The sequence below is a fragment of the Opisthorchis viverrini genome, assembly GCF_000715545.1.
Source record: "Opisthorchis viverrini unplaced genomic scaffold opera_v5_3, whole genome shotgun sequence".
NCBI lineage: Eukaryota > Metazoa > Platyhelminthes > Trematoda > Opisthorchiida > Opisthorchiidae > Opisthorchis > Opisthorchis viverrini.
In genome coordinates, this window is record NW_008751659.1 from 1,736,736 (window position 1) to 1,764,129 (window position 27,394).

The 27,394-nt window shown below is 41.9% G+C and overlaps 1 protein-coding gene across 1 annotated transcript in view; it reads right to left on the reverse strand.

The window, feature by feature from the left end:
- The window catches only part of T265_00318 (hypothetical protein), a gene marked incomplete at both ends in the record, with an annotated part of 111,270 nt that overhangs the window by 29,318 nt on the left and 54,558 nt on the right, over positions 1 to 27,394 (reverse strand). Inside the window, 2 exons of the mRNA XM_009164063.1 lie at positions 14,995 to 15,174; positions 25,766 to 25,854. Of these exons, the coding sequence (XP_009162327.1) occupies positions 14,995 to 15,174; positions 25,766 to 25,854 (269 nt within the window). The remainder of the gene's footprint in view (positions 1 to 14,994; positions 15,175 to 25,765; positions 25,855 to 27,394) is intronic.

Consider the following 27,394-nt stretch of genomic DNA (forward strand, 5'->3'; position numbering starts at 1 on the left):
TATATATATAGCACATTTGAAAATGGATTAGAGTCATAAGCCCATACAAATTTATCGTGACGACTATTGGTGTTTCCTAATTCGACAGCGGTGAAGGCATTTTAATCAACCATGTTCATATACTACTTCACCCTATTATCCAGCTTCATTGACCAAGTCTGTGTGGTGGTGTTACTCTAAGAGTAGTTACATTGTGGATTAGGCCAAATCACATTAAATCATTAGGATCCCGACAACGTCGCGAGAGGATGAAACGTTATTATTGGCAACGTCAAACGTTGTGATTCATCCTTTTAGTCTACTTGGTTGTGCCAACCCGAATCTTTGTGAAGACTCATGATATGGTTCGAAGATGCGATGCCACACGGACTGTCAGATGACCGCCTGATGAGATCCGAACAGAGGCCACTTTGTGGTCGCCGAAGCCCAATATGTCATTTAATATGCAGTTATAATAATTATTCGTTAAACAAAGACAGCAGGTCATAGACACCAAGAGAGACCATTTGGGGAGAAGGAAGTGGAAAGGCCGCAGAAGGCGACGATAATTCTACGAGGTCCGTAACTCACTAAGACGGACGACGTTCCACTCAGGGGTTTTTCAGATCAGTCCATGAATGATAAGATGAGAGTGAGAATGAAACTCCAAAAAATAGTTCCCATGAGGGTACAAATCTGAAGTCATTTCCTACTTGTCGGTGAGTATTTATAGATAGTATCGCCTCACAATGAAGCAATGCAGTGATTTAAGCCGCGTAAGTACGCCACTGTGGTAAGTGCAAACATACGAGGATGTCTGGCATCCGATTGCATAAAACAGTTATACACATTGTTCACCAGAGAAACAAGGCAATGTTTCATCTAGCTGGACACAAGGGTGTTGGATGTTCTGCGATCCAGTAGCGAAGTCGCCGTTTTGGTCGCAGTTGACGTTTAGATGAAAATATATCCAGAATGGCTCCATGGATTCACAAGAAACACTAAGTGGTTAGCCCTCATGTTATTAACAGAATTTTTATGTATACACAGGACTATTATGTCTTGCACAATGCAACCCAACACGACCAGCTGCAGTCGAATCGGACTACAAGTTTTACTGATGAAGCGTTATGTGAATCGATGCGGATATTGGCCTTTAACCTTGCACACAGAACCTTCATAAGAACTGTACCTGCTTGAATTTAACCGGTTTGGCCGGAAGTATTCTCAGACTACAATAACGCTTTCAAATTCCGTGGACTCATTCGGGTACCAGCCTCACCAGGCTTGCAGTATATGAACTAATTAGTGACGAGAAATCGGTCACACCACTTGTTGAACCAGTCACTTGGATTTTGATTTTGATCCTAGAGGAAACGAGACTGCCGCTTCTATTTCGTTTCCAAATTTCCTGGACAGCTCTGGTAGCTTTTTAGCCGTATTATTCTGGATACGTCGGTCCACCTCAGTTACACAAACACTGATATCTTCAGAGTTCCCCCATCAGTTTCATTTTCACAAGTCTAAGCTGGTCGACTGACGCCACAATCCTTACGGTGGGATTGTCGCGCAGCGAACAGTCTTCCAAGAGTTATGACGCTGCAGAGATTTTGTTGCCGACGTCATTGCCACGTATTTCATCAGCAAGCTCTTTACGAACGCCTCATTTATGAACGCGATTCACTGTATTCCCAAATATACGTTCGTTCCAGAATTGCGTGGTGCACAGCATGGCATCAAAAATTGTACACGCACTACCCGTCATACCAGTCATTTAGCAGTTTAGCTGACTAAAAGCTTGGAGAGAATTGCCAGAATATTCTGCAAGATAGACCATGTGTAATAAAAGCCTTTTCCCGTATCCCAATCTTTCAAGGTAACTACTCTTCACAATCAGTGACTATAAATTATTTGGGTTTTTGTGGAAAGAATAGCAGCTTGGATCTGTCCAAGTGCTGAGCTTTAAGCCATAGGACAATCTAAAGACATGATTTATTTCATTTTTTTCAGGTCTATCCGACAGTTGACTTTTTTTGACCACTTCTAACCATTTCTGTTGGTCTCATTCACATTTGAAGCATAAGTGGTTTGAGCATTTTCTGTGAAACATTGTGCTTGCATACTTCTCTCGGGTTTCTTGCATACCTACAAAGTTTCACTTCAAGTCTCGCCTACCTGTTTCCAAAACAATGGTCCTAACTTGCAGTTTGGGTTCCGTCTGAAGGATACCAAACTTCCTCTGGTTCCAGTGATCCCCCTCTTTACTGTTACAACGGTGCTGACTGCGTCCGTATAACTCTAACTTGCCTGTAGAGAAAACAAGGTGTACTTTCTGTTCAAAGGTTTGAAAATAATGCCAATCCGCATCAGAGACCCGTTCTTGTTAGGGTCTTCAAGTATTTGTCGAGTTTTTGTTTTGGCCAATCTTCTTTTTTTCCATCTCATCTTGACACTCATTTCGAAGATACTATGCACAGAGTCTTGCCTAGCTAGCAAACATCCTCAGTTTTCCACATGACTCTCGCAAGCAAGTAACTAGAAGACTTGTTACACTGTTTGAACGTTTAACTGGACTAGTTCAGTAGGTATTTGATGCAAAATAAATGAAGTATACGTCGGCCACTTGAGGCAAGTATCACGTTGCAGCGTATTTGGGTAAAAAGAGCTCGCGCAAACGTGATGCTTTTAAAGCTAATTCGTTTTCGGTCATCCGAACGTCGAAATAAACCGTAGTTCAAATTAAGCCTTCCGGTCTTCTGCACGTCAACCTCGATGTAAAGAGCAGTGGTGTTGGCTTTGCTGAGTGCAGCTCACTACCTTTTGGAACTAAGTTGGGCTCAGCGAAATCCCAAGGGTGGATTTATTCGAGTGGATGCACCATAGAGACTTTCGTGTTTTGCTGTTACTGCCTACATGGTGCTTCGTTATCCCCGGATCAAGTATCGTTCACGATCATGACATCCTCAGTTGAGGGATTTTCTGTAAATCTATCAACGAAGCGAACGATGATAACTGTTCCTCATCGACTGTTTCTACCAATGAGGATTTCCATGACGGAATAAAATGTATGGTCATCTGTGTGCTCTGCGATAGTATCCTGCCGGACGATGGTGACTGGAACGCCAGAAATGGTATTTTCGATTACAGCACCCACTATGTTTCTGAAGGCTCAAAATAGGGGCAGTGTTGTACGAATTGTGGTCGACGGATTAACCTTACTGCTCAGTCAACTCGTGTCAACAAACACATTGTTTGCACTAGCTTTCCAACGACGTACACAGTGATTCTGGAGCAAACGAAATTCTAGTAGCTGGTATTACCATAGGGAACACACGTGGGACAAATACCCTTCAAATGGTCTTTCTGGTTCAGGTGTTACCTCGTTGCCCAGCATACGTAATGGCCTACAAAAGAGTCAACATGTCTTGTACTCAACACCTAGGAAACCTCTCTAACCATCAGATGCGATTACGAGGCAAATGACTGCCAACTTTTCGCCGTCTTCCTGAACTCTACCAAACATTGTAGAAGCCTTGGCTCAGTTTACCGATTTCGAATGTGCATTGCGAACCCATGAAGACTGGATTCTCGGAAGGACTACCTACTTCTTCGAAGTAGTTATGGTCAATACTCCTAACTTTTGCACTGTAGGTCACAAGCAACCCACTTAGCTGAGAAAGTTAGTACTTACTATTGGCCAGAAATGGTCCCTAACACGAAAATAGCTGCACACATCTGCAATTTTGTCAACCTCCAAGTGAATTTGTTGCTCATCTGGTCAACAACAAAGCCAAAAAATTAAACTTGGTGACTACGAGGGAAATCAGAAGAGCTCAACTAAACACTCCAGCCCACTGCTCAATCTTCCCTCAACCGCCAGATGAACCACACTGACAAAACGGAACTCCTACAGTGTTCTCAGCTATCACGTTTCAGGGAACTAACCGGACTTATAAAAAAAGTTTTGGCGAGACGTATAAAACAAGGGTCGTTAATTCCGAAACCCTGAATATTTTTTTCGTGAACTTGCTATATTTAATGACACAGTGGTGTCAGTAGACATCTTACTGTACTGTTACTGTTGAAAAAACACTGGAAAGCTAAAATTTGTTCATTGTAAAAGGACCCTTGAAGTCGAGTTTGACCACATGAACGGAAATCTTTAATGTGTAAGTGTCAAATAATCAAGTAATCTGGCTCGCTAGAATGGTTTTAGTGGGAAATTCCGAAACCTCCCCTAATGCAGGAGAAAAGGGGCATAACATTTTTGTTTCAACAAGCCATGCTGCCCTACAAGTATTGCACTGTTTTGGGGCACCGATTGTGGTTTTTGCTATAGGAGGAGCGAAATCTGGCTTCTCTTTGTGTGGGGTGAGTGACAGCTTCGGTGGGAAACAAGTACACAGTTTTCACCTCCTTTCCTTGGTTGCACAAGGGTTGTTTCAAGGGTAAAGCGAAGGCGATGTGGGATTCCGAATGAGTCTTACATTCAATCGTGCTATATTAACGGGTTGTATGTTATCTTGCAACACCTACTCTCCATCGGACAACTCGGAGAATTCTGGGTATCGCCGAATTCCAATCAAGAACTGTCATTTTTGTAATTGCTCATCCTGCGGCTCTTGATTATGTGGACATCGAGATATCCCAAGCGTTGATTAAGGTGTTTAGGTTAGTTGGTGGGATGCACTATCGAAACCACGTGGAGTGCAAACTCTAGGCTCTAATAGGTAGCTGAATGAGGAGAGCTTTTCCAACCAATAAAGTTTGCGAGTGTAAGCACTGATAAAGTTTCTACTCGTAAGCCTGTGGAGACAGTTCTATGCAACTCCATGTGATGATGTCATATTAGATTTAAGACAGCTAATTCAATGTTGTCATGTCAAAATCTTTGAAGGTGCGAAGTTTTCACAACAAACCAACACTGTCGGTCTGACCCAGATACATTTCCTATGAAGTTCCGCAAACGGTCGCTAACTTTACTAATTTAGGCAATATCATATTTGACGGCGGATGGTCGCAGGAGCAAGCCACTGATATGTCTGGACAGTGGGATACAATCATAGAATTTTCTGTCAAAACAGCTTTAGAACAAGCGAAAGGGAAGTTGCTAAGTTAATCTTCAAATGAGCGCCATGGTTTCGCAAATAGCTTTATTCAACGTCAGTTTCAGAAAATGGAAAGATGAGTCTAAAACACCGTGTTTGCGGGACTGACACGGAAATAAGACATAACGTAGGAGATGGAATCGCCTTATGCATTGCAGCAGAATCGAAAAGTAACGGAAAAATATTGTTCAAAGACTACAACAGGCGTAGCGTGACTGCGAAACAATTATTAGGCGCAAAGTTGTGGCCTGTGGCAGGAAATCAATATACCTACGATTGAAACAACTAACACAGTTTAGCATTCACTTCACGTGTGGCTTGGTTAATGTGAGTAGACTTGGTAAGCATTGTGCCCGTCATACGCAGCGCATTTTGCAGTGCGTCAAATGGGTTGCGACAGCTTACTGCTTTAGTATCAAATGACCAATGAGCATACACAAACATCGCGCTCATGAACGAGCACATTTGCTCAAACGATGCAACACATAAGTCGATTACCACGCATTTGGGATTGTTTCAATTGATGAAACTGTTAAAAACAGTAGGTTGGGAGTACTTGCTTGAAGAGTTACTTAAAGCGTTCAGCTGAACCATTGAGGCGCTCTTTATTCTTGGGCCAGCCGTTCTGTTTCCGGGCCACCGGAAGGCTGCTGGTTGTGTCTTGTCACTTATGGACGAATAACAACCCTGATAATCGTTGGTTGAAAAGCGGTTACCTGGAAATAAATCAGTCCCGCTACAATTTTATAACGGGCAGATGAGACTGAGTTTAAGTTCTGCATGATACGAATATCAATTGCTATGGACCGCCCAACTTAAAATATCAAACTGTCTATAACGAAATCTAATTTGTGAAGCTAGGTAGTCTAATCACGATGAAACAAATCCACGAGTTGCGTAATGTGCAGACGTTTTTTCTCACCTAGCTTGATGAATCAGGAATAAGCTTAGGTGTTGGTCACTGGAAGAATGATGAGTAATTATACGAAAACATTGAAGGCGGTCTCTATTTCAACCTGGTCGATTCCGCATTGCACCACAGCGAGAGCACTAACAATGAATAAGTTTAGAATCCGCTCTGGAACACAGATCGTGTACACAGCGCTACAGGTCCTTTAGGATTCATGGGAGACCTCACCAGACAAGGATATTTTGGGACGTTGTGTAACTCAAGTGAATTTTCAATGATTTTGTCTTTTAAGTGAAAACAGGCCATGAGGAAAATTAGAGAAGCACTGCACAGCTTTAAGGAATCATCGGCACTGTGAAGCATCCAAACAACTAACCAGGAGGTCAGCTATTGGAGACTACCTGTATCTTCGTGAGATGCGCACTACGAAAACGAATGTCCAATAAACAGCCGCACATTCTCCAATTCTATGCTTTCTTGCTCACTTTGATTACCCGTGGACAGACCTCACATCTGTTTACAGGAGGCTGTGTCGAACTGCATGAAACTTACTTGACACAAATAAAGATGGTATCTTTGCCAAAAAGGCAACCATATCATGTAATTAAAGCCAGCTAAATATGACCTATAAAAAATAAGCTTTATCGAAATTTCAAAGCAGGGGTAGTTTAACCGTTCCCATCCGTTCAGATGAATTGCACAGGGCTTACTACAGTACCTTCCAATTTTTAGCACACTGGTCTCGTTTTAACCCTTTTAGAAGATTTCACACATTCATGGTATCGTTGACAAGGTGGACGTCAGACAATCCTCATTTACGGCAGGGTGATTACAACCACCCAAGTCTATGGGGATTTAGATGGGTTTTGAGTTGCCTCACTGCCCATTAAATATTACAACGTGTTTGTCCGAGTTATACCAAATCTATTTTAACTTTATCTCACTTTCCTCTACATGTCTGCGAGTGACAACCGACAAGACTGGAAATTCTTTATGCTACAACTGACTTTTTGTTGTCATTGTTGAACAGAATTAAATTGATGGTGGCTAACACTAGCTAGCCGTGCTTTTGTGCTTCGTGAGTGGTGCATGCTACCAGACCACCATTTTTCTACAAAGTAGGTCCACCTTGTTTAGTTCTGCCTACTTTACTTTTACGGGTCACCAGTTTGGAGTGTTGACTGTTTTAGAACTATCCCCATCCCGTGCACTCACTGGTCTTACTCTCTCGGGTTTAAATTAGGTACGATGCGTTCAGTTGTTGGTAGACAGTTGTCGCTGTCATCCAAACCTATTAGGTAATTCACTTATCCGCTAATTAATTCTCTTGTATTGAGGGATGGGTTATTTGTTTGCTTTGGGTACTTATCCATCTGCATGGTAGGCATCACACTGTTTCATTGTATTGCTTGGAGTTTTACCGTATTTTATCACACTGAATATAGAGGCGCTATATCCTACGTGGCTAATTTTATTTTCAGTGTTTAATATGCACTCATATAAGTGACCCACTCAGACACTATGCACATTCCGCTGTGTCAACCCTACAGCCGTGTCGGAGATGAAACTGTGATCATCAGTGTATACAGCAAGGTAAATTTTGGATGTACCTCGTGTGGTGCTGAGAGCACTTTGGATCTGTAAACCACCTTTGCATTCATCATGGATATTTACTGCTCTATTACAGAGGGTACAGGACGTTCCACTAGAAGCATGTATTCATTTTGAGTGGCCTACTGCCTGCTCTCTGTGTACGGTGGTTCATTAATGTATTTAGACACCGGAACGAATGCCAGCTTACCATGATAGATATCTCAGTTTAATTCCAACATTGCACATGGTGCTGGCAAAAAATCACTCTACAGAGGTAGCTAAAACCTGGAGAAGCCGTCAGCTATGTTTCGGAGTGCGGTTGACGAATGGGGGGATGGATTAAAGCTACAGAAAAGGCGATCGAGTTCACGGGGTGGGCTGATATACCACCACTGATGACAGAATGATATCTGGCTGCTGTCCTGGCCCACCATCACATTACCAGAACTTCACTCGGGAGTATACATTGAGCCTATCCGTGATGAGAAAAATATGCACGTAGATTTACGCCTATTTGTGAATGTCTCACGGACGATGCCATAACACGACGTATTATAAAATTGTCCACACCCATGATCTTATACCACATACCATCTAATTCCCTGCCGAAGTGCAGAGAACACAACTGTACCTAGTATCATTCATCCTCTTTCATGCTGTTTCGCTAATAACCTTCAAGTATAAGTGACTAATTTTTCATATTAGACACTGATATGCAAATGGCAATATTATGCAATCTGGGGGCGATTCAAAAAGAGGGCTCTAGAGGATGGGGGGTCTATAGAGTGCTCTGGAAATTTGCTGGCAGTCTAACGAACAGGAAATTCACCAGTTTGAATTAAAACTCCTCTCCATATTTCTCAGCATCACACAAATTAATGACTATTCATAGTTCCTCTGCCACATATTGATCAGTCACACTTTAGCTTGAAAAGTGGATCGGTTTTCTCCCCGCAATAACTCCGAATCCTGGGTGTCCGTGTACGCCTGTGGGCCACCTGGTGGCAAATGCTCAGTCAATTTTGGCTGCATTTGATAAAAGAGCAGCTCAACTGGCAAGCGCAAGGAGAAATTGCCCTTGAATGAAGTGAACACTTACTCCAACTCATCAAAGAGCTCTGCGCTTTATAAATTATGTTCGAATTTCAGATATTTTATAAGCAAGACCAGTCGCTTACCTGGGGACTCTTCAGGGTAGCAGCACACAATAATTGTATTCAGGTATTATGTGACCAGCCTGCGATTAATTTTCTCACGAAGTACCCGCTTATTATCAATGTCATAAGGTGGCGTAAACCAAAATGCCAAAAACCTGATGTTGATTACTAAAGTTTCTCAAATGATACAACTATCGCAAAGAAGTGGCTCGACATGTTGCGGGAAATGAGTGCGGCTGAAAGATCATCTAATCAACCACAAACACACTGAGGAAACTAGTTTCTCTAAGTACGAATGTTTTAACCTCAGGTCTAACATTATAGTTTCTTCCACAGAGGAGGCATATACATTTCTTGCTATCAAGCGCTTGAAATCAGCTGGTAATCACACTCCGCGGTATTTTCACGTTCACTTCCATAAAGCTGAGAATCCATAGATGACCTTCACCGTTGGTATTCCGATAGAATATCTGCATTAATGTCCAACCCACAATGGTAATCGACCGGAGAGCAATATATGACAAAACCATGAATAGCTTCCGGTCATTGTCTGAGAAAGTATCCAGTTACTTTCCGGAGCTGAATGATTCAAAGTCGCGTAAGTTGATGGGAGACTGCATAGCACGATATCAAGGAACTCTCTCTGGGACGATAAACCAAAACATGAAGAGCAAAGTATGGTCCTGAAATTACGCAGGTCACGCATCGATTTGATTCGTTAGAAAGATATTTTCGTTTCCAGGTGCGTCTGATGATACGTTTGCTTCAGAATTGAGGTTGTCCTCAGGAGATTTTGATGTTGGATTTGGGCTGACAGACCATACAAACACCAACCTAATATCGCGAAGAAAGGGGCGAATGCTCCGTTTCACTATGTTAGTATTTTTTCGAGACAAACAGATGGGTTACCATGGCACCGCGCTTGTGGAATTGTACACACACGTACGAAGACATATCATTCTGCGTCTACATCCGTTCAACATAAATCATCATCTAGAATTGAACAGTATTTTTCAAAGAAACACAATGACTGAACTGTTTAGCTTTTCTTATGACAGGTAAACGCGCAGGGCTAGACGTTGTCAAATGTGCAGAATATCGTAATAAGGTAAAACTCTACTTTCATCTACCAGGGTCCGTGTTATTTTTTAAAATCGCTTCCGGACTCCCCAAATTCTTGACCTCTAATTTTGCATTAGTCACCAAAAAAAGAAATAACTATGAGCATCACCAGTTAGGTTTAGCTTAAATGATCAGCCAGTTCGCTAATCTCGTAACCTATACTATTTAAGTATTCATCAAAATATTATGGAAACTTGGGAAATTGCGCGCGATAATTTTTCAAGTTAAGGTTTGGATGAATGTGAGCAAAAGATTAGGATAGTTATGTCATTCTCAACTGACAAAAAAAGAGTGTGAGTGAGTTAACTTGTCCGAAACTTACCCATTTCAGGTTGTGGCTTACAAAAGCTTCACATATGATCGTGAGCAAGCGTTACTACTACAAGACTCGGGTGACTATTCCACTAATTTAATGTTTTGTCAGTATATGAAGCATAGGCCTGCCAAGCATGCAATTATGCTCTTGCACAGTCTTCGGCTTTATATGCCTGGAGGGAAAAGCAACCACTGGATGCTTCCGCCATCTCATGTCCATGCAAACAGACGGTGTTTGAGGATAAACAAGTCCGGTATGATGCACCAGTTGAGGTGACGTGAATGTGACAACGTTGACATCATTCAGATTGCCATTCTTTGCACATTTTCAGGCGGTAGGTTTTCGCCTTTTGCATAATGGAAATGGGCCCATGCCGTATACTCCTATCATGGTGATACCTTGACCAATAACCTCGGCTTGTCGCGGCACGATTGGCTCATTTATGAAACGTGATTTTCCCCAAGTGTATTGTCAAGGGATTGATGCTAACGGTTAGGCTGACTGTCACTTTGGCCTATGCTGTCCAATTTTCTGCTTCATTTAAGGTACTCTTGAGGGATCATCTGACCCCACCTCCCAGATACTGTTCCGCCATTTCAAATCCACTGCAAAACCATTTTATCTTGCTCTAATCTTTGAGGTAGATTTTTCACATGGATATGGACCCTCATTGGTCCAAGTATAGCATACAGAGGTTCTCCACTACCAATTAAAAGGAGGTGAGGAAGCTGCCGTTCAGATGAACCGTGGAGTGACAGCTGTGCACCAAAGTTGTCCAGTATAATTAGAGTAGAACTAGTTCACTTGGGGTAGCAAAAGCAGAGTTCTGGAGTGCACCATAGTGACAACTTTAATGAAGCTTATGAATAACGCATCTACTTGATGGTCCGACCTGATCGAGTTTTCGCGCATCCATCACAAAAACCCATGGTGCTTTGGTGACTGTAAACCGTTATTCTGGATACGATGGTGCAGAAGAATCTTCATCTACCTCACGGTTACTCTTAGGTCGCTGACGTCACGTCAGCTGGTCGATAACTGGTCTTGCCATGTTCGCATCGACCATTATGGATAGGCCTGAGGATAACTATTTTCAGCGCAGCTGACATCAATAGATTGTTCGACTGAGGATCATTGCAAAAGCGAAGGTTCGTGTGGATGAAACGAAGGGATGAAACCCGTCGAAGTAAGGAGCCTTTTATTCCTCCACATATATCAGGATCTGAGGTATTCCACTCGCATTGCATTTGTACTATCGCTGCTACTCGTCTTTCAGGTTAGTTTCCTCGTGATCCCTCTCGTGCATGTTTGAAGACGCTGAAAGTGTTGGCTACTAATAGATGTCTGGCATTCTTTGCTGTTAGAACTTTCCATCCAAATTGTCTGAATTAGTGTCTGGAGGTTATAGTAGGCTAGATTGGCCACCTTCATTCGTCTTTATTAATTTTCTCGCCATAAGCCTTTCAAATAAATGAAGTTGTGTGGCAGCAAAGCATCTGTTAAACACTGATATTTTGCTTTCGATGATGACGATGGTGGTGATAAATGCAGTTGTACTTATGCTCTTTTATTGCCGCCAATCTATCCAGGAGCCGATGAACGCCTGTGGTAGATTTAGGAGTAGGTGTGAGATAGCAAGATGCCCACAGAAAAACATCTGTGATTGGCACACTTTATTCCTTGATTAATCTTCCCTCAGTCAAATGCTTGAAGTAGTAGTATTTTGAAGACTGTAGCAGACTCTCAGTGATGATGTGGGCTTAAAAGTTATGATTACTGTGTTTAACTTGAGAATTATACAAGTTGCATTGGTATTTTGTGGTTTCTAGTGCAATAATCATTACTGCCGGTATGTTGACGACGTCTTCGCCGTTGTTAACGACGAAGACGAATTGGAATCACTCCAACAAGAGTTCAATAAGGCCCACACTGCCATTCAATTCACCTCGGAAGGAGAAACGGACAACTTCTTCCACTCCCTAAATGTTGCCCTTGAACGACGTCACGATGGTGCACTGAAACGATCGGTGTACCGGAAACCTACTTGATCAGGTCAATACATCAACTTTAGCAGCTTCGTGCCACTAAAGCAGAAACGGAACCTGATCCGCAGCCTAACTAACAGAGCGAAGAAAATATGCTCTGAGGATGCACTGGAACAAGAATTCCAAACTCTCACCAACGTCCTGAGAGACAATGGATTCCCCGACAAATTTATTACAAAACATTTGAACAGGGAAGAAGCAAACACCATCACAGCCACAGCTGGAAGGAAACCAGTTTACATTAACCTCCCGTTTAAGGGAGATATACCGGCCGATCTACTGAACAGAAGACTTTCCACCAGTCTGAACAAAGTTTTCCCGGCCGCAAAACTCCGAACCTGGTTCACCAGCAATCGTTTGTGCCCCTTTAATCTCAAGGATAGAGTGCCGGTCCACGCCCAAAATATGTTAGTTTACTCATTCTCTTGCTGCTGTGCAGCGAAATACATCGGACGCACGACTAGGCAACTCAGCCAAAGAATGAAGGAACACAATCCACCCTGGCTAGCTTCTGGAACCAGGAGGACGATAACCAGTTCCGTAGTACAACATTTAGCCGACACTGCACACAACGTGATACCCAGCCAAAGTTTCCGCGTTGTTTACAAGGCGCCGGCTAACCAACCCAGATCAGTACAGCAGCGCACAATTGCAGTGGCTGAAGCTATCGCCATACGACATCGCGACCCGATCCTTTGTCGGCAAAAACGCTTTGTTCGTGTGTTGTACTTACCATGGTCCAACTCATCTCCCCCCACACATGCATCGTGTGCTGAACACACAACTACAGCACCCCCCGAGCTGACTAGCTCAAGTCATCCTATTGGCGACCTGAACTAATGGTTCTTTGATAGGTAACCAGTGTCATCTCACTCGATTCCCTGTCCATTTACACCATACTCATTCAAATATGTTAGACACCGCTCTCTTAACCTTTGCAATTGTATGACTTGAAAAAACCTTGCCGAAAACATGTCCGTCAACCCATCTGTTTTCCTATTATAAATGGGAATTTTCGGAATCATAGAAGAATAGCAATCCCAACATGTCAAACAGCTTACTTTGGTGAAAGAAATACGTTGATGCGGACCCTCTAAGCCCGTTTTCGTCCCATTCATTTCCGAAGGTTTTATTGTTTCACAAACTACTCGGACCTTTCGGATGTTCAAAGTGTTTAGTAGAATACACATTCTAGGATTTGACTGCAAAATGCACCTCGGTGACGCTTTCCAAAATGCGTCGCAACAACAATCGATTAGAGGGTTCTGGCTAATTAATTCACCAAACCTAAGCCTACATATGGAGCTCTGGAACAATCAGCTGGGCAACAAACCATAGAGCATAGCCACACAAATGGAATACTAATAATGATTCAAGAGAACATATTGATGCTCGATGGGATTTACATCTGCTAGGAGCAAAATGTATTCCAACAGGTATTCAGATGGTTTTGTCTGATCATTTCGGCTGCCTTTTTTATATACGACATATAGCCATTATGGGCATTAGCATAATGGGTATTTAGAGTAAAAGTTGCTATCCACGAGTTCCAGATAGGTAAAAAAAGTTTATTTGAATGACGTGTTGATACTACTGAGTTCAACCTTCTTCAGGGAGCAAGTAATGTTTCACAAAAATGAGCACTTTCTTGCTGGGGATTGATAATGTTCATTGCATACCATCACGCTGTGTATATTTCGTTCAAAGATCTTGCTGAAGACTCTACCGAAACATGGTATACACAAAGAAATCTAATGCCATACCCGCAGCGCAAATGCAACTCACTTTGTTCGAGCTTGTATGCACTTGTTCGAAAAAGTAAACACTTCATCCCGATGCATAGAGATTTTGCAGCTGGTCAACAATCATGGTAACTGAGCCCATTCTATACCGGCTGCAAGCCCTCGATCACAGATGGTAAACGATTCACGGAGTTGGGTATATCAATCAGTTTGTAGGTACACTCTGCACTTATACGATGTTCGTAATCAAATGTTGGCTTTGGTAGCACAAGGAGTCTCTAAATTTGTCGGGGGCCAAGGGTCCCTCTTATTATTTACCAACATCGAATTTGAGCTCAATCAGAAATATTTTCACGTATCATTTGGGTTGTGAAGAGCCGACAGTGCAGCAGGTACCTGTTTCTCATCCTTCTTAGAGTCGTTAGCGGTGCTCATCACACCGGCCATTGTTTGAGGACTTAACCATTCGGTGACAAGCAGCTGATTAGCAGTGTGATTAGCTTGCACTTAGACAGAATATAGAGCCACTCATCCTTTAATCACGGAATCCTCATCAGGCACTGACTGGCTTCGTGAGTGAATATTTCTCATTCACTTGGTGTTTCAGCATACGTTGTCTGAATTTACAGGACGAAGTGTCTATTGCGAACGATAATTACTGAAATCAGAGCTACTACCACGTGAACTAAAGTCCTTTGATTCAAGAGGCAGCTTAATCACTGGGCAAGATGTGTAGACGATGGATTCCCCAACGAGTAAAAACCAGTTGGCCTTGGTTGTTAAGTGGAGCTGAGTTCAGCTGCAGAATTCCTTTTTTTCTTCGCGTTCGTTCATTTTCTAACCAAATGATTTGTGAGTTTAAAATTCTCCTGTATTGCAGTAGTAGCTTGGGTATCATGCACGAAGTGGAATTCATGACCTGAAGGATTGTCAATCACAACTTTTGAAGCACCAAATCACAGTATCAAAATAATCGCTTAACTACGGGCACCTCTACACAGCATTAATTTAGACGAACTCACTTATTGTTCCAAGCCTGCTCAAACACTTCTAAAGAATCAACCATGCGATTTTGATTGCGGTCCTCACGTAGTGTTTGATCAAAGCTGCTACTGTCAACCAGAAACAGGATGGCAGTCACGTTGTCGAAAAGTTGAATCCACTTTTTTCTGGCTCCCCGTTGTCCACTGACATCGAAAACTCTGTACAACGGGATAATGTTTGTGGAAAACAGATGAAAAATTGTGAGCACAAGTGAAAATAAGCCGAACATGCCTTAGGGTGTTGTAGTAACAAGTTGTCTGGTGGATGTTACTTTGAGCCGTTGAAAGAATTAAATCGGAGTTAAAACGCGAAGTTTTCTTTGAGACGAATAAAGATGGTACTGGTTTAGTAACGAATGTACTATGCTCCATTATTTTAAGGTATTTAATTTACAAACTCGTATAACCCGTACTAGTGAAGACTTATTGAGCACCCATCTCAACTCGACCACCATCAAACGTAAACGCTTCCTTGATTCGCAGTCAAGCGTCACCTATGTGGTCCGAGTTTAGTGACCCAAATTGTGGTAGTATCGCTGAAGCTAAGGATGAACCATCTTTGACGTGATCAACAATCTCATATTCAATGCAAAATACACCAAAAATGTAAGAATGCTTGTGACTCCGTAATGCGCAACTACTCGGTTTGTGACTGGATTTCCATTTCCCCCAGGCAGTTGTGAATTTGGTTGTAGTCGAATTTGGAGACAACTACTATGGGATGGAATTACAGTGAGCGTTGATTCAAAGCAGAAGAAATTGACTCCATGCAAGTGTTTAGGTTTTTGCAATTTTCTCACTTTACGGCAAACGAGGGGATGTTCAGCGGAAAACGCAAAAACTGTAATTTTGTATCCAGAAAAATATAAAAAATCCCATTCTGTTCCGTAAGACTTTTGACGACTACATGTGTAGGGGATTGTTTCTATGGTTCTTCACGAATACAGGCGATGACAAGCCGGCAAAAACTTCTAAAAGTGTGTAAATAACCTAGTAACGTGGACGATAATATCTCAAACGGACATTTAAAATGGTCGAAGTTACAAGGAGATACACAAGTCAGTCAAGCGTTGACAGGATGTGTCAAGTATAAACACCAAATATTTCTTACTTAAAGGCAAGTGTCAAAGGCTGTTTGCCGAACTATGTGAATAAAATGTATTGGACGTTTCTACCTGGTTTCTGATACATATTTCCAGGTAAGCGGATTCACCACCTCGGGCACCTTGGTATACTTAATTCGGTGTCCCCTGTGATGGTATCTCTCGTCAATGCTGATGGAATGGAATGGTCTACAGAAAAAGGCAAGTCCAGTGATTTTTGGTTTGCTTGCCGTCGCCAAGGAGATGAACGGATGTTTCATTTCCATGCAATGTACGACAAATGTGCTCCTGGGAGGCTTCTGATTTGGCTGTATTATAGTGATTCGATACAAACCATGCCGACTTGCCGGTTAAGCGGCAGCAGTTATGCTCGTGCTATTTACTTGTGAAAATCTTACTGATAAGCCCACGCGTACACATCTGTTGTGAGGAGAGATTGGTATCTAACTGACGGGACAATGATATATTGTGGCAAAATTAACCTCAATAATATGGAAGGTGTGGGTCTGTTTGGTCAGTGCTCGGTTCTGTGTTAGCTGCAGGAATAGCTTCAAGCTAAGCATCGGAGGCTGCTGAACTTAAAGTTAGGGCGGTGTACAGGTAACTGAATGGCTAAAAACGCCCCACTTTGAGGAAGGGGACACGTCCGGAAAAAGCGTGGGATAACTATCGCCAACTTATTTTCCAATTTCTTTGATACAGGGTTGATGTGTGAACTGAGAACCTTTCTGTGAGTCCGATGTTGGTGTACGTGGCATTCGCTAGACTGACAACCAGATAAAACTTTATCACTCTGAACTTTCACCTTAATTTCTTTGCTTTGGTGGATTGATTTAACACTCCTTAGGCTCTGCAAAGCGAATTAGTTTATCTTTAATGCCTTAGTCTTTTTTATGTTAAGTCCGACATCGGAATGTCGATTACTCTGTTAAGATAGATTGTCACCTCTCTTCGCACCAAAATCCGGCTTACGCTAGGTGCTTCATGACGCGTATAAATGGCAAAAACGAAGGAATCTAGAGAATTTACGGACAACTAAGCGATGTGGCTGAACAAGGAAGAGCGGAAACGAAAGCAGGTGGGGAGCGAAAGAAAAACGATGCGTGTCATAAAGTTCTTATCTTGTTTGCGGCGTGGCCTTCAGGGTTAACTGTGCACATCACACTCTGAGTTACATTCTCTCCAAAAATCACAGAAGTTGATGGTGGTGGAATGGAAAAGGGAAACGAAGCCTACTTGATAAGTATTAAAGTGATTTCTTTCTGCGAGTCATGGGGATTTTGCATGTTCAGACGCCGAAGTGGATAAATCTTGAGGCACGTACCAGTAAACTAAGTTTCCAGCAAATTTGAACGCACAGACTGTTCCAAGTTATATTGCGAGAAAGCAGAAATACTCAAATCGGATTTCGGAACTCTTTTAGATTTGACTGATTCACTCGAGTCAATCGAGAGTAGTATTTCCAAGGCACTACGTAATCCTTATTCTATGGGTCACTTCCAGCCTCAGTGTCACTGACCGGAAAATGAAATACCCACATCATCCCGCGCCAGATAACTGCACATTGAAGTGAAAGTATGATCTCCACGGAGAACTAAGTTGCACGGGACCGCGCTGGTCTAACCGACAACTACATAGAAGGTGACGGTAAAATGTAAGCAACTTGGTAAAGTAATAGTGGAAAATTCCCGGGGGGCATGGCATGGTTCATCAACCAATGCAATTTTGTAACCTTGCTTTAATCAGCCACTTTTTGGAGCGTGATGTCGGAAAGGCATTAAAATTCTGGGAGACATTACTGTGTATTGTTAGATTTATTTGTCCGCCTGTGGTTTAAAAATCACTTGTGGATTAAGCACAGGCAAAATTGAGAAGAAAATATAGACTACACTTTTCTGCAAAACTTCTAAATGTCAGCCATAAAACTCGCTTGTGTGCTCGCAACACATACCAGGTTAAGAGCAGTTGCTTCTGACACTGTCAATTAGGAGAGCATGGAGCAGAGATCCCATGGCAACGTGATTTGTTTTCTGATAAAGGGTTATGTAAAAATTCATCTATCTGCATTCAAAAAAACTTCGTTTAGGAGTATTGCTTATGTTTTTTCGTTGATATTATTGGTTTTCATTGGTATTCTGGCATGCAATCTTATACCATATTACTTCATCTTTTTATTTGATCGCAGCAATTAAATTGTTACTTTTATGTTGGCGGGTTTCATGCTTGATTCGTGTACTTTGAACCTAAAGAGGAGAAGTCACTGTCATGGAAAGCGCAAAACAGCGTTATCTACCATTAATGAACAAGCTCACCATCCATCAAATTGGAGACCTCTTGGTAGACTCATGTGAGGGAGAACCATCCCTGGAAAAATTTTCACGTATCATTTAGAATAAGTTTCTTTTCTTTCCTATTAAATACGAATATTTTCTTCTTGTGGACTACCGAATCCACTATTGAAGGGACTACCTAGCGCTTGGGTTTTTCTACTGCTTAGAACTTAACTCATGCTTTCGGATAAAATGTGACGGTGACTGTGATGAGTGAGTACCAAATATTTCGATCCGGATGGATATAATTGGAAATTGCCAAACAGATGATAAGATTTTGGAAAAATGTGGAGTGCTTCATAAAGTTACAGTCGGGAAGATAACCTGATGTTTATTTTATTGCTTTGTGGTTATTCATATTACTCACTGGTTTATTTTGGGTTAGAGCTTTCAAGATTTTTCTTAAACCTGTAAATCTTGTATGACATTTTTCATTATGTTCATCTGTCGCTTAAGTCGCCCGGTTTCACCCGGTTTCTATATTTTATCGAACAAAAGGCTTGTTCACAAATATTTTAAATTTCAAAAGTCAGTTTATTTTTCCTTCAAGTCTACTACTGTGAGTCCCGTTAGACTCTCAAGATAGGATCATTTTTTGATAGAATTTCCACTCAACATTTCTTTCTATTGTATGCCAACGTGTTGTCGGCAGGGCTCATTCTGTATTCGCTGGGCCAAGCGGAAATGTTAAAACAATGAAACTGTGGGTTAGTATATTCAGTCTGTGTATGCTATTTGACAAATTCCGTTTCAATATTTTTTAATTTGGCTTAAAATATCAATAGCTTGGGTGCATGATGCCTACTTAAGCTCAGGCGGTCAGAAACCTGAAGGAAAAGTTGGATTATCTCAGAGGTAGATCGTTTTGTTGATTCGCATGCCGTAATTGCGTACTACATGGCAACGAAGTACTGTGATAGACTGCGTGATTACAAAACCCTAAATCCATAATGTCACTGGATCCAGAAATGAGTCTGCAACTGCCTAAAAGCAATCAAACTATGTTCAATAGTTTGAAGGCTTTCATGATCCTATTTGAGGGATGTTCTGACAGGTAGTCACAGTCAATGTGGAACAATAAACAGCAAGTTTCTAGCACACTGTCATTTTCATATTGAGCCTCGGCAAACTAACCGTAGGCTTCGGTGAGATATCAGCTGGTTGACTTGTCAGTTTAGTGACCCTGCTTCGGATGTCAAACTTGATGACTGATTCCAAACACGTAAGCTCATCAGTCAAAGAAACCACTTTACTTGGGACTAGGGGGATTGTACTTGTACTGCGAAGCTTCGGGGATGCGGAACAAGGAGCAGAAACGCGTTATGCAATGGCTTGGTGTAAACACAACCAAACCTTCGGAGTTTCTCTATACACTAACTTAGCATTACCGGGAGAGTTAGATGAATCTGTTGTCTGTACTATTCAACTAAATTTTCTACAGAACGCTGCATTATGTTTTCGCTGGATACGGTACTCATGAAAGAGGGGCGTTTCTGACGTAACGTTCCATCTATTAGTTTTCTGAATTCTCTGACACCTCAAAGGCTTATATGTAAATGACTGTGTAACCCTATTTAGCTAAAATTAAGGTACCAGTCGAGTGCCTAATGGGCCAAGAATTATTCACACTATCATTAAAGCTGTTGTCTACACTCAATATCTCCCGTGACTATTCCTTCATCCGTACGGTAACACTTAGAGACCTTGAATACACTGCAATAGGATTACAGTAGCAAAGGATTAACTGTTTACAAAACGCAAGTTTCGAATTTATGCAGCAACTGGACGAGGCTCATTTAGTACCAAGTGTACAATGTTCATCACGTAGTGCTGTTTTAGCGAATCCAGTGAACCTTATCAGGACAACTGCATTGAATAGTGCAAGGGAGAAGCAGGGCATACGCCACATCGCATCTTCCAAATTATTCGTTCCGGTTGATTTTTGCAGTTATTTTTGCGTATTTACGTTCCAAATGCACATGGTGGATTCACTGAAACCAAGGCTAATTTGGGGAACTTAACTCAACGTGGTTGCATCGCGTGCGCTGTAGAGCTGCATTTGACTTCATGTTCAGATAAGGCATTGGGTTTAATTACGGTGTCCTAAATGAACCTTTTTACTTCCGATTAGGGGACACCTTTCTTAACCAGCAGGATTTTGTAATCTTTACCATAGAAGGAGACACCAAAAAAATCGCCGTCAATAGTATGAGATTAGCCTATCCTAGGCAAAGCTGGTGCGGTGGCAAGGTCTTGCGTCGAAATTCATCATCATCATCGACAGCGTGAAATCGGCGTTCAGAACCAATGCTTTGCTGCCGTACAACCATGATTTATTTGAAAGCCTTAATGTGAAGAAATGAATGAAGGTGGACGGGGAAGGGACTTCATGCTAGCTTGCTACACTCATTTCCGAGGTACCTACACCTCCATATATTTACTCAGACAATCTGGATAGAAACTGACAACAAGAAGGGCACTGACATCGGCCAGCAGCTATATCTTGTAGTGGCTCCAAGCAGACGCAGTGGGGATCACGCGGTCGCTATAGTGGAATGCGTTGGAATTATCCTAACTGCATCAAGGTAATGAGAACTTCCGGACAGACAGCAGAAGGAAAAACACATTTAAGATGAAACATAATCGAATCTGATGGACTATCAATTGGATTGAGATGAACTTGCGTTGAGTAGACTGTGTGGTCAATGAATTCAACGTCTGTACCATTATTGTAACAACTCATCCGATGTACGTGCAGTCACTTTCATCGCACTTCGAACAGTGATTTCAGCTCCAGTTTGATGCCTAAAGTACTAACAGACACCACAATACACAGGTACTGTATACAGCTCTGTGTAAATTGAGGACTCTACTGGAATTGCATCTAGGCACTATCAACTGAAAGATGGGTGAACGATAAAAAATAGATCATTGAATAAGCCTCAAGACACCGTTTACTACTTTGAAACCCTTATTTTCCAGTTCTATTAATTCAGCTACTTACGTTTGCACTTACCGTATTTGATTTTACGCAAAATATTTACACTGAACATTTTCTGGCTATTTTCGTAGAGAGCATTACTTAGAATCTCACTCACGTGCTCATAATACATTCAACCAACTCATTTTCGCTTTCGCTTTGACGACACGTAACTTTTTTTATTCCCTGGCTATCCAGGTTAATAAGCTACTGCCACGTCACATGAACTAGTTTAGTGCTTCTATCCAGGTCTTGGAGATATCCAGTCGCAATAACTTGCATTACATGGATCGAAACCACAGAAAATCTGTGCGGCTCGTCATTCCCTATCAGGCTTCTAGTCCACCTCGCGACGCACTTCAAGAAAAGTGATACTGTGGGTGGTGCGTGGTACCAGCCAAACGCCCATTGGATCTCATGTTTTTCAAGAACGTTGTCTGATTTTACGCCCAAGCGCTTGGCGTTTAAAGGGGCATACCTGATGAAAAACAATATGAATCTTGCTTACGTTCATTGTTGCAACATCTCCTTGACCTAGTATCGTCTGTATCAGAAAGAGGGTGATGACCACAAAAGAGAGATTTTGCAAAATCGTTTGAATACCTACTTGGTCTTTACGGGAGACACCTGAATCTCAAATGAAGCTTTCGCTTATAATGTTCTTCAAATGAATGTGCTGCACCAGGCCCGCTTCATGTTTCACTTGCTATTTGAGGTATCGCGGCACATAGGATGAACGTAAGACATTGCTCATTAGGCTGCTGATATATCTTGGACAGCCCACGACCGGTTTCTCTCCTCTTGGGGCTTATCAGTCACGCGCACTCCCCGAGTTCTCGTCAACCATATATTCTACTTGAACCCAAATATCACTGAGTTTGAGTATAAGTTTGACGGAAACGTGAGGGCTGCACCTACCTGATGAGCCCCAAAAAGTTCGAATTTGGTCACGGGCTGTCGAAGAGTTTTCAGCAACTTTCTGTGTAGTGTGTTACATTTAAACAAATGGGAGTCTTCGTGATAGAGAAAACTATCAAACCAGATGCCATACAGGATTGTTGCATGTGTAACGCTTTCAAACGAGGCACGGTCATAACTTCAGCGGTTCATACCAATTGGTTGAAGGAGACCTTAAATGACTCCAGTGTTATTCTACCGCTGAAATATGTAGTTTGAAAATTAGATGACGCCGTGAGCTTTGTCAGGGCGAGGACACATGTTTGCTATCATTTTGGTTGTTTTACTGCTAGCTCACACGTACTCAGTTCGTACCAAATGGCGTGCAGTTCCAGAATCTGTGCGTTAACCTGAGTCTCAATGAAATAATTCTTGATACGCTGCAACCTGTTGATTACAACGTATCTGATTTGGTTTTGGTCGGTTAAATGTTATCAGCACACGAGTGGTGTGCACCTGTCATGAAATGCACCCCATGTAATCTACCAGTGAAACAGGGAAAACCGAAGCTTGTAAGGAGTTACAATATTGCCAATGGGCCTTTAGGGAGAGTATCGAATCTATTTGTTCTGGCAGTGAGTGTGAAGAGTGCGCTCCCATGGACGCTGCTGACATGACATTCAGTCTGGAAAAGAACAACTCGACCGAAATATTTTCTAACCGCTTTTCTGTTCACTATCAGAAATGATGGCTTTTGATAGGAACGTTCTTACAAAAGCATGTATTATCCTCATCTCGCGAAGAAGTGGCCTGATTTAAAGATTTGCAGCTGAAAAAAATGGAGCATGGGTGCTCTGTGACCTCTAGTATGCTTCATGCTCACGGCGTATATTTTTGCTTTTGACCTATAAAGAAAGTTAAAGCAAGTATAAAACCAAGTATAGACAGTCGGTTTGCTGAATGAAAGCCATACGAGAATTTTCTTCTTTTCTCTAAAATTACAGGATATTTGTTGCCAAGATTGAAAATCTCAAAATGGACTGTGTATCATGAAGTTCTAGCTTCTGGTTCATGCCATCTACTTATTAAGCTGTTTGTCGGTAAAAGATCAAAGCAGGCGCCAGGCAATTGCTAGGCGTCTTTTTAGGACTACAAAAGCAAGGTGAAAACCCAATTGCTAATTGCAAACATGGTCTGAATTAGTCAGTATTTAGTTTGCTGGACCATTCTAAACAGCTTGAAGATGGGAATATCGAGTTGCATGTATACCTTTGTAACAGGAGCCCAAGGAGGTGAACAAAGCAAAAAATATTATGGCGCCTTCAAAAACGGAATACTGAGTCTGTCTTCGCCAAGACAAGTCTCAAACATTTCAGTAGAACTTTTCTATATAAAGCTGGAAAACCGGGCTTGGGTTTCACAGTGAATATTCTAGTTCAATACAACCAGTCAATCTGTTAGTGAGGTGACCATCATGATGTGATACAAGTAAAACAAGTAAAATTCTATCTGTTAAAAAACATTCCGCTACAAAGCGGCTATTCAGTGCAGTTTTAATAAGTAGCATCTCGTGAACAAAGGACTAACGATTCACTTCACTAAAACGACGCAGGATATTAGCAGTATGCTGCGTGGCTCACCAGAAGTGAACGGTACTCATATAGTGCCACTAGATCAGTAGTACCAAATACCAAAACAATCATTCATGGTCTTCTCCAAAAGCATGAAAAAGTAAAAGTTAAGGTCCTCGATAAAGCGTCGGGGATCAGATGTAGGATAATATCTTCAATATGGAGATCAGTCTGACTGATGTATACGGTTTGGGTATGGCTTGTTAAAAGCTTATACGGGTATATTTGTTTAACTGCATTCATTGGACTGGTGATTGCCCAGAGTATGCACACTAGAATGCCCACCATCAACTTTGCTTACCTTGCAATGCTAATCATAAAAGACTGGCACAAACATCAGAATGTAGCATGATTGCCTAAAGACTGACAAAGAAATGCTAGGTTGATTGTACATCATATATTTGACGAATGTGGTTGAAAAGTACACCAAATACTCCTTTATAAACTTTCATATTCTGTGGTTACACCCCCAGGCTTTTAAGTTCACCGACTTCTTCAACTTGTTGCTCGCTTTTTTCTTGACCCAACTTAATTGGTACAAGGAGATCGACTGGAATGAGTAGAGTTAACCAAGTTGACAGAAATACATAGGTCCATTTGCTATCCACCTCTTTCTTGCATTAACAGAATAATCTGCTTCCCACTTGCCAGTGAAATAAAGGGAGTTGGGGTTGTTCACATTCACAAGGCAGTTAGCTAACCGTGATACCTATTAGTAGCCGAATTTTTCCGAAGAAATCACATCAAATATCTACATGGCGACTCGACTCTTTGTTGAATGCTAACTGGTAACACAACTTGGAGTAAAAGCATGAATAAGGCTATGAAGTGTATCGGAATAGGATATTTTGAAGAAAGACCACATTCTTCGTAGGTTTTGCGAGATCAGTGAACAATTTTATACGGCTTTAGGTTGACTTTCCTTGTGCATCGATATCACCCATAACCTAAGTAATAATCAGAGTTACGTCTTTTTGGCTTCTAAGACTCTCCACTGAGCATTGTCTCCTGAGTCACCGAATCCCTCGTAAAACCATTACCGATGGTCAACGTAGACTTCCTCAGCTGGCTGAAACAAGCTCCCAGATTCTTTCACGTTATGTGCGGAAAACGGAGAAAACCATTATTCTGATGTTCTTTGTTAGTTTGATCCCCGCTTCCGCCGACTTAACTGGGAAATAATTCTATTTTTCAGTTAAGAATTCGTGGACTATTCCTCCGTCTAGATACGCCAGATACTTCGGGTTTGATTGAAGGCATCGAGTATTATTTTGAAGAATACTGACTAGCCTACGTGGTTTCATGTTCACCACGCAAGTATGAGAACCGGGGATAGCATAGTGAGTAAGACACATGACCGGAAGATCGGTGGTTGGAACACAACCCCGGAATCTTGACTGGACTTGGGTAACCTGACTGCATCCCAGTCCTCGTGGTTTCTTCCGGTGGCATGACAGCTAGGCGATAAAATGGCTTACAGCTGAACGGTTATTTACATTCTTACACAAATATGACATAAAGACAGATGGTGATTGGATGTCACATTTCAGCAGCACGAAGCGCCCATCTAATAAGAACATGGTTTTTATAACTGCCGTGCATACTTGTCGGCCTTTGTTAAGTTTCTCCATAAGTAATGACCAGCACAAGCTTCCAGTTTTGTTGTAAACGTACAGCTCTGTTTTCCCCATGCCCAGGTATGCAGTTGACAATCACCGTGTAGTAGAAACTGGAGGTAGCATGAATCAAGCGAACTTCATTTCAGACAATATTAATTGGGTTATTTTGAATCGGAAGTTGGTAACTCACCGAAATCGTACGCTGGTTTTTCTGCCAGTCTGAATGTCGAAGCGCACTTCGTTTATGCCATCAGTCATTGTACGGCAGCGTAGGATGTCCTAATACACACAAAAAGGACATAAATCAGGCTTCAGTTGAGTGCAGAGTCAGTTCACGGTTTAAAAAACAACGTTCGTAGCTGAAAGCAAGCCAGCAGATCTAAATAAACCTACACAAATATTTTTTGACCACCGAAAAAATATTTTTACTTTGCGGTTTTGACCCTCAGCCTTTCAAACTAAGAACAGAGAGGATATGCATTTACGCGAGCGTTGGTGATCGAAAAGTTAAGTCAACATAAACGATATTATTTTGAAGGGACGGGTGAAAAAATTCGCTAACGGAAACAACTACAGATGACATAGTTGTTGCGCGTGAAATTGTGTCTCAATCCTGCGGAGTAATAACGGATCTTTATAATTTACTGTATGGATGGCGTCCGATAATGACGGCTGACCCCCAAGTTCAGCGGCCAGAATAACTTCAAATTTCGAGTAATTTCCATTGATATGGTCATTCTAGCCTATATCAAGACGCTAAATAGCTGCCTAACACCTGCACTCTAAGAATTCGTTTTGTCGTGTAGCTGAGCAATAATGTGGTCACGGGACACAGGGAAATTTAGAGTACAATCGTAGTACCCCTGGCATTGATGACTTAATACAAGCCATTTTCACAAACGTTCAAAAGCCACACATCGATGGGGGGAAATAGGGTGGCCTCAAAGCTTTTAAATCATGCCACTGAAAGTCCTATATTTGTTCACACAACAAACCTGTGTTAATAAGGTAACGCTGCTGAACTTGGAAAATTCCAAACAAGTGAGTTCAGGGAAAAGCCCCATGCACACAGGGGTGAAGTTTAGCTTAGCACAATGGCACCCAGACCAAGTGGTCCCCGATAAGCATTTGAATAACCTTACGGGAAAAACGTCGGCGCACGACGGTGCTATCACAAAAACTGTCCTCAACCACACGGCGCGCCAAACGGATGACGCTTCTACACACTGACCGAAATAATAGTGAAAGTTAATATTCGGTTGTAGAATTGGTGTTAGGGGCGGGAGGTCGGAAGGGAAACCGGGAATCGTTTATGTCCATCACGTGGAGTAGGTCACTTACAGTATTGCCCACGCTTATCCGTGTGTGCGGAAACCTGGTCTTGAGCATATCACGAAGGCTTTTCATTATGCATTGCTGCTGGCTCGTTCCGGCAATTCTGTATCCTACAAACTAAGTCGCCGATGCAGGTGGATGTTGGTTGGTTATTATGTCCTCGTAGTTTATCTGGCACCTCGGATAACGAAACCAATCTTCGACACTCTTTTCCACCTGTATTTCAAGTCAGTAATCAGTTCTTTCAGGGGAATCCTCAACATAAGTGAAAGTAAACGAAGATTGCATTTGGAGGTGATAATGCTTCAAGAATTGTTCTGGTCGGTGGTAAAGGACTGTTCCGTATTTACAGAAATAAACGCGATTTCATCACAAAGTATTTCAAATGCCACAAGTTGGTCTGACGAATGAAAGTTATGAACTGAGCGTTCCGATACAAAGACGCTGCCAAACGATGTGTTTTATTGTCTCTAGTCATATATAT